Source organism: Thamnophis elegans, chromosome 9, assembly GCF_009769535.1.
Source record: "Thamnophis elegans isolate rThaEle1 chromosome 9, rThaEle1.pri, whole genome shotgun sequence".
In the NCBI taxonomy this organism is placed as follows: domain Eukaryota; kingdom Metazoa; phylum Chordata; class Lepidosauria; order Squamata; family Colubridae; genus Thamnophis; species Thamnophis elegans.
This window is the reverse complement of record NC_045549.1, coordinates 5,216,222-5,229,357: the sequence shown is the minus strand read 5'-3', so window position 1 is coordinate 5,229,357 and position 13,136 is coordinate 5,216,222. Positions and strand designations below refer to the sequence as shown.

The 13,136-nt window shown below is 45.5% G+C and overlaps 1 protein-coding gene across 6 annotated transcripts in view; it reads right to left on the bottom strand.

The window, feature by feature from the left end:
- CTNNA2 (catenin alpha 2) overlaps positions 1-13,136 on the bottom strand; it is a 459,621-nt gene that overhangs the window by 103,649 nt on the left and 342,836 nt on the right. For 5 of the 6 annotated variants that reach the window (XM_032224164.1, XM_032224163.1, XM_032224166.1 and 2 more), the window contains 3 exons: positions 7,398-7,490; positions 3,955-4,111; positions 2,918-3,118 (listed from right to left, as the gene is read on the bottom strand). In XM_032224164.1, coding sequence (XP_032080055.1) covers positions 2,918-3,118; positions 3,955-4,111; positions 7,398-7,490 — 451 coding nt within the window. The remainder of the gene's footprint in view (positions 1-2,917; positions 3,119-3,954; positions 4,112-7,397; positions 7,491-13,136) is intronic. The other variant, XM_032224167.1, reaches the window with a different exon arrangement.

Sequence of the window (13,136 nt, the reverse complement as noted above, 5' to 3'; positions counted from 1 at the left end):
GAAAGGTCGGCAGTTCGGCGGTTCGAATCCCTAGCGCCGCGTAATGGCGTGAGCTCCCGTTACTTGTCCCAGCTTCTGCCAACCTAGCAGTTCAAAAGTATGTAAAACGCAAGTAGAAAAATAGGAACCACCTTTGGTGGGAAGGGTGAAAGCGTTCCGTGTGCCTTCGGCGTTGAGTCATGCCGTCCACATGACCACGGAGACGTCTTTGGACAGCGCTGGCTCTTCAGCTTTGAAACAGAGCCCCCTAGAGTTGGGAACGACTAGCACATATGTGGTAGCTTTACCTTCACCTAGTGTAGTGAGAAGAAGGACCGGGGTGACATGATGGAATTCTTCCAATATTTGAGGGGCTGCCACAAAGAAGAGAGGTTCCACCTATTCTCCAAAGCACCCGAAGGCAGGACAAGAAACAATGGGTGGAGACTAATCAAGGAGAGAAGCAACCTAGAAATAAGGAGGAATTTCCTGTCAGTGTGAAAAATTAATCTGTGGAACAACTTGCCTCCAGATATTGTGGCTGCTTCAACAGAAGAGATTGGACAATCATTTGTCTGGAATGGTAGAGTGTCTCCTGACTGAGCAGAGGGTTGGACTAGAAGACCTCCAAGGTCCCTTCCAACTCTGTTATTCTGTTCTTTCATTCTGTTATTCTTTCTATGGTCTACGTGCATTCATCGCATCAAGCCCAAAGAAAGCCCAGAATGGTGTATGATCTCCTCCCATTGACAAGGGCTTGGACTAGAACAGCTGGCTGAGGAACTCTGGGAGTTGAAGTCCACAGATCTGAAAGTTTCCAAGATTGGAGACCCCTGGACTAGAAAATCTCCAAGATCTCTTCCGACTCTATGATTCTATGTTTTATGTGCAAATTTCTCAAGATCCAATTCAAAGAGTCGGCAGGAATAAGTCCAGTTCATTTGTAAAGTCTAATTTGGGTCAATTCAAATCACAGATGGTGTTCTGACCCCCCTCGTCCCACACCAACACACTCCGAGCCAAAGATAAGTTGCGGCATTTAATTAACAGACAGGTTCTTGGCAGCAATCCAGCACAGACAAGCTTGGGCAGCAATACAGCACAGATAAGCCGTGGCAGCAATCCAGCCTGCCAAGCTCACAATACTGTTCATCCGACATTAGTTAATGCGTTGACTTCTGCAAGAGAGGCGTGTGCACAAGCAGTCCTTTTGTAGTCTGGAGAGGAGCCTAATGACCACCAGCTGAGTGCAATTACCTCCTGTAATTGCGTAATTGTTCCATACCCCTATTAGCTCTCTGGTGCCGGGCATCTAGGAACAACTCCCTTGGCTCCTCCCCATTGCTGACATCCGGATCACACTCCCTTGTCTCCTCCCCACTGGTCCAAGGCTCAGGCGCCTCCTGGTGGCCAACCAGCCTCTCTGCGCCCTGCTCTGAATCGGAACCCTGTCCAGGGTCCTCCACATCCTCCAAAGCCGACTCATAGGGCCCCTCGCTGTCGGAGTCTGGTGGCAGCTCCAACGGCTCCTGCTGGGCCACAACAGATGGGACCAAAAGACAAAAGCCACAGGCAGTCCTCCATAGAGGTAACTATCCATTTCTGCTCATTCCAGAATTTCTTTTGCTTATATTATCATCTGTAGGAGTTTCTACATTTTTCGAGTAATGTGCGTATACAATCCTGACTGCTGATAGACTATGTGAAATTAAACACGTGTTACCTTTATTATAGTTTCCAGGCAATAGTTAATTTCTGAGTGATAGAACAAATAGGTTACAAAGCACTATATTACTTTTTTTTTTTAAAGGCAAGAGACAAAAGGAAGTTTCTGTTTGTGTGGTTTAGCTGAAAGCTCCTTCCATTATTATTTGGTTGAAAAAGTCACTTTATTAGAGATAATGCCTTTTCTCTCCTGGATAGCCCTCAAAGGAAGGAGGAAAAAAGGCCTAATTCACAAGAGGGTCTTTCAGTGCTGGAAACCGCCTGCTTTCAGTTCTGAGGACTCACAACAAACAGAAATCATCATTAATTTCATATCAAAAAAGGAAGGGAGGAAAGGAAGGAAGGAAGGAAGGAAGGGAGAAAAAAGGAAATAAATAATGGATGGATGGATGGGGGTGGAAGGGAGGGAAGAGGAGTAAACAGGGAAGGGATGATGAGAAGGGGAGGGAGGGAGAAAAGAAGGAAGGAAGCAAACCAGCAAGGAAGGAAATGATGGTTGGATAGAAGGAAAAGGAAGGAAAGAAAAGAGAGTGGTGGATGAAGGAAGGGAGAAATGAAGGGAAGGAGAGGGAGGCAGGAAGGAAGGGAGCAATGGATGGATGGAAGGGAAGGGAAGAAAGGAAGGAAAGAAGAGAAGGAAGAGTGATGGATCGATGGAGAAATGGAATGGAAAGAATGGAGAGTAGAGAAGGGGAAGGAAGGGAGTGATGGATGGAAGGAAGTAAATAAGACATGAAAGACTGATAGGGGAAGGGAGGAAGGAAATAAATAAATGGGATCAAATTTGACTTCTACAGACCACAAACATATAGTTTTCATAGCAAAAATATGGAAGTTTGCAATTTGGTCAAATGAAAAGCGAAAGCTGATTGGTCAGTTTAAATTCAACTGTTAAGGGCCTCCCATTAACCATCTTCTTCAGGGAAAGAAACCTCCATTCAAAACGAAACCACCGACCAGCACATGAAATGAAAGACATCCTGCGCAAACAACCCCCATATCCGCGTCTTGCGAAAATCAGTCTCATTTCAACTCCCTGGTCCAAGGCCTAAGGCGAACCTCAATTTTTTAGCACCCCGTTGTGGGCCACCAGGGTAGGAGACGCATTGAAGAAGAGCTCTGAGGACGGTTCCATTTTCTACCAGTTAATACAAGCGTCATATAATGAAATTTTTTTCAACCATCGTTTACGATATTCGCTATCCACGCTTACCTGTTTCGGAGAGCAGCTTTGTTGCTTCCAACACCTTCTCGGTATAAACCCCGGCTTCATAGTTCTCCATCTCGGCATTGATGATGTGGATAACCCTGGCGGCGCGTCCTCGAATCGCCCCCGCGGTCCTGTCGAGGGTGTCGACGTCACCCTCTTGCAACGCAATCACACATTTGTTGACGTCCTCCAGAATGTGGTTTTCTGTCACAGAACAGGGTCTCGGTTATTCATATGCATGGGCTTCCTTCAAAGGACAGACTACCCGTATTCCTGCGTTGGGCGGAGACATAGGGAGTGGGACAAAATTAACACGTGAGATTTAGGGCCAGACTATTGTGGCCCGCCAATGGCTAGCGGAGCTGGCGGCAGATTCGGACAGTAAGGAGGTTGGGGAGGAACATGGGCCAGTCCTGGAGTCTGGGGCTCTGATGAGGGCTCTGTGTTGGAGGCAGAAAAGGGGCCAGGGCCGTCTGACTGTTATCAGCTGCCTTCGGAGTCGGACATCAGTGGGGCAGAAGAACAAGTGGAGCCTGTTCCCAGTGTGCGCATGCACAGAGCTGCAAGGAGAAGGGAAGAGCTAAGGAACAAGGGCCAATTCGGGAGAAAAGCCACAGGCAGATGGTGAACGGCCCCTCCCATAGGGAATAAAGGGGAGCAAAAGGGGAGTGGAGTTTGCAGGAGACAGTTAATTCAATTCATTAGGGTGAAGATCTGCTCCTGACTTCTTGCCAAGTATTATTAGCTACGGAGTGGCATTTGGAAGATATCGGCCTGGCAGCTCTCCAAGCCTGATAAAGGTCTGTGGTTGTGAAATCTCTTGAAAGACTATTGGCTGGGACTTTGCTGGAGAGGAACTCACTTTAAACTAAATAAAAAGGGTTTTATCAGGACGAGGAGTCGGCTTCGTGCTTTTGGGAAGCCTCAGCCAGAACAGAGATATGGATTCCAACCTGGAATCTTCCCAAGAACAGTTCAACGTTCTGACTGCTATCCTAAGCTGCACCTGTATTTAACGATCCAGATTTTCCGAGAAATACCTGAGACGGACAGGAAATCGTCCACGGAAGTGATGTCATCGACCGCCTCAGTCAGGACTCGCACCTGCTTCTCCCACTGGTCTTTGAAGACGTCCATGTTGTCTTGGGCAACTTTGCTCTGAGGCCTGGCAGCCAAGGTGAGAGCTGCGTTGATCACCTGTGAGATGGAAAGGGTTCTTCTGAATAGCCATAAGAGGACATCCCTTCCTGAAGGCAGGAGGGCTCGCCATAAAGTCAATTTTTCCAGTGCTGTTGTAACTCTGAATGGCATTAAATGAACTGTTGTAAGTCAAGGAGTACCTAAATACTCCTAGGCTTTGGGACAGGTTAATAGTTGTACCCTTATTAGATGGTTGTTTTGATGATGATCATAATCATCATCAAGCTGCTTATATGATGATGATGATTATTAGAGCCGAGGTGGCGCAGTGGTTAAATGCAGCACTGCAGGCTACTGCTAGATCAGCAGTTCAGCGGTTCAAATCTCACCGGCTCAGGGTTGACTCAGCCTTCCATCCTTCCGAGGTGGGTAAAATGAGGACCCGGATTGTTGGGGGCAATATGCTGACTCTCTGTAAACCGCTTAGAGAGGGCTGAAAGCCCTATGAAGCGGTATATAAGTCTACTGCTATTGCTATTGCTATTATGTGGTTAATCTTTGGTGAGATTCACAGCCTTTGGGGTTGGTTGGTAGCTCAACAGCTCGAGTCCTAACCAAGGACCTCGGAACTGTTAAGGTAACGTCGGAGGATATAAGCTGTTCCAAGTAGGGTGGTTTTTTGTAGAATCAGAATGTTCAAATCTGATAAATTTAAAATTTCCAAATAGCGAGGTAGCCCTTTAGGTATTGCTCCAAGGGCTCCAATTACAATCGGGACAACAAACAATTTCCTTTTCCACATTCGCTCAACTTCAATTTGCAAGTCCCGGTACTTTGTGATTTTTTCTTGCTGCTTAGCTTCAATTCGCACTTCACCAAGTATTTGCAATGTCGTCGTCGTCGTCGTCGTCATCATCATCATCATCATCATCATCTACTTTATTCATTAAACATGAAACTCAGTCAACTGAACATTCAAAAATGTATGATAACTATCATTGACTGGTGCTAATGGTTCATACTGGTTGCTGCCAGTGTCCTAGGTATCCATCAAGTACCTTCTTAAAATATATTATTATTATTAAAAATAAAAATTATTATATACTTTATTCATTAAACATGAAACTCAGCCAACTGAACATTCAAAAACATATCACAAATACCAGTGACTGGTGCTAATGGTTGATACGGTTTGCTGTCAGCATCCTGGGTATCAACCAAGGACCTTCTTAAAATATAAGATGTTCCGAGTAAGCGCAGTTTTTTGCAGTTCCGCTGCTGTTATTGCAGGAAGCTGCAATTTGTCAATCCATCTTGTAAAATTCTTGGACATGGTGCCAAATGCCCCGAAGACAATGGGTATCACTGTTACATGCTTCATCCATAGCCGTGTAGTTTCGATGGTCAGGTTGCGATATTTCATTATTTTTTTTAGTTCTTTTTCTTCGACTCTGGCATCTCCAGGAACAGCGATTATTACTATTATTACTATTATTACTATTATTACTATTATTACTATTATTACTATTATTACTATTACTATTATTATTACTATTATTATTACTATTATTATTACTATTATCGCAACAACAGAATTGTATCACAGCGGCCGGTTGTTTTGCCGGATTTGGCATTGGTTACTAGTCGCGCCCCACCCAGGGGCCTAGGACGTTGTAACGTATTTTCGTAATATGCGTGCAGATCCAAGCAGTGCGGCTTTTTGCATTTGACTGATGGTGATTTTGTCAATTTTTAACTATTTTAAATGTAATTCCAGTGCTTTTGGAATAGCACCCAGTGTGCCAATTACCACTGGAATTACCACTGCTGGTTTGTGCCATAGTCGTTGAATTTCGATTTTTAAGTCCTGGTATTTAGTGATTTTTTCACGTTCCTTCTCATCGACCCTGCTATCACCTGGTTGTTGTTGTTGTTATTATTATTTTATTGTTGTTATGGCTGTTGGCTGTTGTTCTTTTTTTTTTAACTGTAAGCCACCTGACACCATTGGAAGTCAGAGAGGCTATAAATTATTTGTATGCGTAAAGAAAATTGATTAATATTGTTGCCCTTAGTAAGATGCGGTGCTGTAACACCGTACTGCATTGACATGTTTACCGATTTTTATTGTCTTTTTATTGTGCATTATATTGCAGAAGTATAAGTTATGAAGCAGCACTGTAAACAAAGAAGCATGCTAATGAAAGAGCTGACAGCTCATACAAATCTGGGTATTTTCTACATCAAACGTATTTTGCTCTTTAGGAACAACAGAATGACAAGAGTTGGAAAGGGTCATGGAGGTCTTCTAGACCAACCCCCTCAAGAAGGTAACCTACACCATTTCAAATGGTTGTCCAATCGCTTCTTGAAAACTTCCAATGGTGGATCACCCACAACAGCTGGAAGCAAATTATCCCACTGTTTAATTGCTCTAACTGGCAGAAAACTTTCTCCTTAGTTCTAGGTTGCTTCTCCCCTTGATTAGTTTTCTTCCGTTGCTTTTTGTTCTGCTTTCGGATGCTTTGAGAACAGAACTTAGAAGAGAAGAGGTGGAAGGGACCTTGGAGGTCTTCTAGTCCAACCCCCTTCTCAAGCAGGAGACCCTAGACCAGGAGTGTCAAACTAAATTTCTTCGAGGGCTGGATCAGCATAGTAGCTGTCCTCTGCGGGCCAGCCGGGGGGGGGGGGGAGGGAATGGGATGAGACGGCCTCCCGCAACGCCCTTCTGGCAAAAAACTCTGCACGTGCCTCCCCCCCCCCCTCGCATGCCTCGTTTACGGCCTGGATAGCCTCCTGCATCACCCTGCTGCTGCAGGAGGCCATCAAGGGTGGAAACGGGGCATGGGGGGGCATGTGTGGGCTCACCTGCACCTCATTTTTGTTACCAGAAGCACTGCAGGCCTGTCCTTTGCTATTTCCAGGCTGGCCCTACCGGCTGGTCTAAGCACCCTGCAGGCTGAATCCAGCCTGCAGGGTGCTTGAGTTTGACACCCTTGCCCTAAATAACCATTTGTCTGAATGGCTAATTGGTCAATTGATTAATATTGTTGCCCTTAGTAAGATGCGGTGCTGTAACACCGTACTACATTGACATGTTTACCGGTTTTTATTGTGTTTTTATTGTGCATTATATTGCAGAAGTATAAGTTATGAAGCAGCACTGTAAACAAAGAAGCATGCTAATGAAAGAGCTGAATGCCTGAGCAGGGGGTTGGACTAGAAGACCTCCAAGGTCCCTTCCAACTCTTGTCATTCTATCCTATCTTATGAGATCATTCCAGATAATGATATAGCAGACGCGCCTGAAGATTCCCTTCCGAATAATATAAATAAGACTCACCTGTGGGCATAAGCTATCAATCTGGGTTGCTGCCATCCGGACTAATTTGACCCCTTCTTCATTGTTGGAAATGGAACAAGCCAAATTGGCCACCTGCAACGAAAGCCAGGGGAATTACGTTTCAGAAATCAGGAAATCGAAATATTTTCCTCCAAGCGAAGCAAGCAAGGAAGCCAGATGGACAGAGAACAAAAAGAAGAAGAAAGTTAGCCCGCATCCTTTCCAAAGGGAAGACTAAATCGAGAAAGCCCCATTCTGTGAAACGGCTAAAAAGGTTTTTTTGTAAGCGCCCCAAAGTCATTTGTAAAATCCGAGCTTACAGCTTAAGACAACACAGTTAGTCTTCGACGTACGACCCTATGAGACGGCTCTGGACAATTGAGCCCCTGATTTCTGTGGCTAAGCAAGACAGTTAAGTGCGTTTCGCTCCATTTTATGACCTTTCTTGCCACTGTTGTTAAGTGAATCACTGCAGTTGTTAAGTTGTTAGGTGGATCTCACAACAAAATGATTCTTTTTTTCACACGGCTGCTGCAGCCCCCCCGTGGCCACGTGATCCAAATTTGGACGCTTGGCAATTGACTCGTATTTACGACAGTTGCAGTGTCCCGGGGTCACGTGATTTCCCCCTTTGCGGCCTTCTGACAAGCTAGGTCAATGGGGGAAGCCCAACTCATTTCACAAAGTGAAATCCAATGTAAAGTTCTACACTTAGGCAAGAAAAACTAAAAGGACACATATAGACTGGGTGAAACCAGGCTTAACAGCAGTGACTGCGAGAGGGATCTTGGAGTCTTAGTGGACAACCAGCTAAATATGAGCCAGCAGTGTGCAGCGGCAGCCAAAAAAGCCAATGCAATCCTAAGTTGCATTAACAGAGGGATACAATCAAGATCAAGGGAGGTACTAATACTACTCTATAAACCCCTAGTAAGACCACACTCTGAATGCTGCATCCAGTTTTGGTCACCACACTATCAAAAAGATGTTGAGACTCTAGAAAAAGTGCATAGAAGAGCAACCAGGACGATTAGGCTAAAATATATGATGAATGGTTGCAGGAACTGGGCATGGCTAGTTGTTGTGGCCCAGCAGGAACCGTTGGAGCTGCCAACAGACTCTGATAGTGAGGGACCCTATGAGACGGCTCTGGAAGATGTGGAGGACCCTGGACAGGGTTCAGACTCCAAGCAAGGACCAGAGAGGCTGGTTGGCCACCAGGAGGTGCCTGAGGCATGGAGCAGTGGTGAAAGCCAAAGGGAGTTTGTCCCCGACATCAGGCCCTGGAGCAGTGGTGAAGACGTCAGGACCTGGAGCAGAGGGGAGGAGCAAAGGGAGTTGGTCCTGGACGCCAGGCAAGAGACGGGCGGATAAGTGCCGGCAGCAATTACGGAGACTTAGAAGATAATCGGGCCCAGATGGTTGTGATTAGGCTCCTCCCAAGAGAGTATATAAGACGAGACTTTGGGAGGAGTCCTTTTGCAGGACACAACCGTTATACTAAAGCTGGGGAAGCTCTTGTGTGTATTTCTTATCTATGGAAGTCTGGGTTGCTGCCAAAGTCTTGTCTGTGAGTTAATTACTGTGAATAAATTGGCTAGCAGTAATCTTGTGTTGGCGTGACTCACCGTACGGATGGGAGTCAGAACAGCTAGTCTAGTGAAGAGAAGGACCAGGGGAGACATGAGAGCATCTTCCAATATTTGAGGGGCTGCCACAGAGAGGAATGGGTCAAGCTATTTTCCAAAGCACCCGAAGGCCAGAGAAGGAAGAATGGATGGAAGCTGAGCAAGGAGAGATTCAACTTGGAAATAAGGAGGAATTTTCTGACAATGAGAAGCTGCCTTCGGAAGTTTTGGGATCTTCATCACTGGAGGCTTTCAAGAAGAGACTGGACTGCCATCTGTCAGAAATGGTGCTTGGGTGGAGGGGTTGGACAAGATGACCTCCAAGGTCCTTTCCAACTCTGTTAATCTGTGAAAGCATCTTTCTGTTAAAGGTCACTGCTCGCCTCTCCGCCGTTCTCCGCTTTTGCCAAGGGTTCGACGCTTGCAAGGCACGGAGCTTCTAACTTGGAGCCTCCGGCCTAAAGCCAAAGGACCACCTGCTCTACCAGCCTGCTTCTGCAAAAGCCAGCCAGATGCCTCCTGGGCAGCCCACAGGGAAAACTCCGGCTCAATTCCACCCGTTCGTTTTTCCTGCCGGCTCAAATCAAAAAGGGTTGATGGCTTCTATTATCGGAGATGACAGTCCTATTCTCCACGGATGTGTTTCTTTTAAAACTGCACGGGGTCAGTGGATATGAACACGGCCACGGGATTTATAGCATTTGTCCGTCCCTTGTGGAGAAAGCCCCTCTTCATTAGGGATGGTTTGCCATAGCAATGGTTGGAAAAATGCTAGAAGAAGGAATGGACTCAACGGTGCGGGGGGGAAATGAGCTATGGTGTGCAGCATTGAAAATTCAATTTTGAACTGAATGTATTTTGTCCAGAGTTGCTTTACAGAATATAGCAGAGTTGGAAGGGGCCTTGGAGGTCTTCTAGTCCAACCCCCTGCTCAGGCAGGAAACCCTACACCACTTCAGACAAATCGTTGTCCAACATCTTCTTAAAAGCCTCCAGTGATGAAGCAACGACAACGTCTGGAACAGTGGTGGGTTTCAAAATTTTTCAGAACCTCTTCTGTCGGTGTGGCCTGCTTTATGGGAGTGGCTTGCTGGCCATATGATTGGGTGGGAGTGGCTTGCTGGCCATGTGATTGGGTGGGAGTGGCTTGCCAGTCATGTGACTGGGTGGGTGTGGCCAACTTGTAAAATGTGGTGAAACTCACTTAACAACGCTCTTGCTTAGCAACCAAAATGTTGGATCAGGAACTCTGGCATTTGAAGCACGCAAGTCTTAAAGCTGTCAAGTTACAAGACCCTTGCACCCCTAACCCTTTAGAAAAAAAAACACAGGTGTGTTCAAACTTGACAGCTTTAAGACTTGTGGACTTCAACCCCCAGAATTCCTCCTCTTGCTCTTCACCTTGATGATGTGCGGACGGGCAGGGGGAGGAAGGAACCAGTTCTAAATGGCACTGTAGATTTGTGGAACCTCTTCTATAGAAGAGGTTAGAAAAGGCAGGAACCCACCCCTGGTCTGGAAGCAAATTATTCCACTGTTTAATTGTTCTAACTTGCAGGAACTTTCTCCTTAGTTCTAGATTGCTTCTCTCCTTTATTGGTTTCCACCCATTGCTTCATGTTCTACTTTTGGATGCTTTGAGAAAAAAGTTTTAAAAAGTTAAAGTTAAGTTGAAAACTTTAAAAAGTTGGAAGGGATCTTGGGGGTCTTTGAGTCCAACAGTGATGAAAAAAAGTGACCAGTGACCATTTTTCACACTTGCAACTGTCCCAGCGCCCCCATAGTCACGTGATCAAGATTCAGACAGTTGGCAACTAATTCATATTTATGACGGTTACAGCAAAGTCAATGGAGAAGCGGGATTCATTTAACAACTGTGTTAATTGCTTAACACCTGCAGTGATTCACTTAACAACGGTGGCAAGAAAGGTCATAAAACGGAGCACAACTCACTTAACCAATGTCTCCCTTAGCCACAGAACCTCTGGGCTCAATTGCCATAGATCTCTAGGACTAGCTGTGCATCGCCTGGATGAGTGCATGATCACAGTGTTTTCAAATCATTTATTTTTTAAATATTTTATTGAACAGGTTTAAAAAAAAAGACACACAAAATATATATATATATATATTTTGCAATTTCCTTCTGTGCAACATTTCCACCTCGATATACACCCATTGTAAATGTAGTTCCATACATTATATGGTGTGGAACGAGTTTAAGTAAAGACTAAACAAAGAAGACACAGGAGTTAGGAATTAACAATGTATAGGCAGAGATGAAAAAAAAGATGTCTAAATGGAAAGAAGGATTGTAAATTAAGGACTGTATATAATAGTATCATATTTATAGACAAAGAGAAACTGAAATACGGTTTTCAAATAATTTGAAGTTCTTTGTAGAGTGATTCTTAGTGGTAGATGAGTCACGGATGGAGATTAAACTCAGCTCCAAGATTAGAAAACACCCTTGAATTCAGGAGCTCATCTTACAACCTCACAACAACTTTTCCTAATGTTTCTCCTTAGGTTTGCATCACTGTTCTTTCTTCGAAAATAAGGATTCACAAGAGAGGATGGTGGCTTGCACACTTTTCACCCTGAGGTAGCTAAGAAACAAGTGAACCAAACCAAGCCACGGACTTGTTCTGACCTAGGCAGCATGGATCTGAGTCCTCGTCCAGATAAACCCCTTTTATTTAATGTACAGTGAATTCCTCTCCAGCCAAGTCTTTCCTCTCCCACAGTCTTTCAAGATAGTTCACAATTACAGGCCTTTATCAGGCTTGGAAAGTGGCCAGGCCGATATCTTTCAGACGCCGCAAGAATGCAGGAGTGAAGTAATGGTCCGTGAAGTACTGTAATGGTCTCCTGCAAACTCCACTCCCCTTTTGCTCCTCTTTTATTCCCTATGGGAGGGGCCATTCACCGTCCACCTGTGGCCTTACTCCCAAGTTGACCCTTGTTTTTTAGCTGTTCCCTTCGTCTGACAGCTTTGCACATGAGCACACTGGGAACAGGCTCCAGCTGTTCTTCTGCCCCATTGATGTCTGACTCTGAAGGCAGCTGATAACTGTTGGACAGCTCTGGCCCCCTCTCTGCTTCCGACGCAGAGCCCTCATCGGAGCCTTCCCCAGACTCCAGGACTGGCCCATGTTCCTCCCTGACCTCCTCACTGTCTGAATCTGCTGCCAGCTCCTCTGGTGGGCCACAAGAGAACCACAGCGAAGGTTGCACACACAGTATTGATCAAAATCAAACCAGGTTAGGCTGGGATCACCGCAGATTTTCTTCCCAACTCCCGACCTCTTAATTTCTGCGTCGAAACAAGAAGACGGACGGAAATAAATATTCTGCTTTGGTTTTATTTATTTTGCCCGGAGGCCTTGCCACAACACCGGCTGGAAATTATTCATGAATAAGTTCAAACGGGCCTCTTTCTCCCCGCCGTTTCTTTCGTTCTCCGCTTGTGGCATGAATCTGTTTCCCGCTTCCGATGTGATTTTTCCGATATAATTACGGCTCCATCTGCTCCAGGAGCCCCTTTGGCCAGCCCCGTTGCTCTCCGACGTTATCAAGGACGTGGCTTGCATGCCTCAATGGGTCAGGATCCCAAGGGGAAAAACAGTTCCTTTACTCTGGACTGCAAAGGGGGGGGGGGGCTTCAGGATATATTCCAGTTTTTTTTTTGTTTTGACTTCGGCTCGTGATCTGATATTTTTATCGGAAGGGGAAGTCGAATGAATTACCGTTTTGTTAACAGGCCTGGGAGCATCGGGTCAGAGATGGAGCCCCCCCCCCACTCCACCCGCTCTGTTGTGTTTGTTAATCAGCTGCTGTTTTGCATACATCAAATATCCTCGCTTTCCGTTTAAAATGGCCCAAAGCTACAACAAACAGTAATTATAATGCAGAGGCAGAAAGGGAACAAATCAGATGCTTTAAGTCGGACGCAAAATGCAGGATTAAAGGGCCTGCAAACATGTACTGGTAGCATTACTGGGCTGTGGAAATAATTACAGACCTCTCGCATCCCGGATATAATCTGTTCAAACTTCACTCCGCTGTAGGGAATGGCGTGCCAAAACAACTAGACACAAAGGCAATCCAT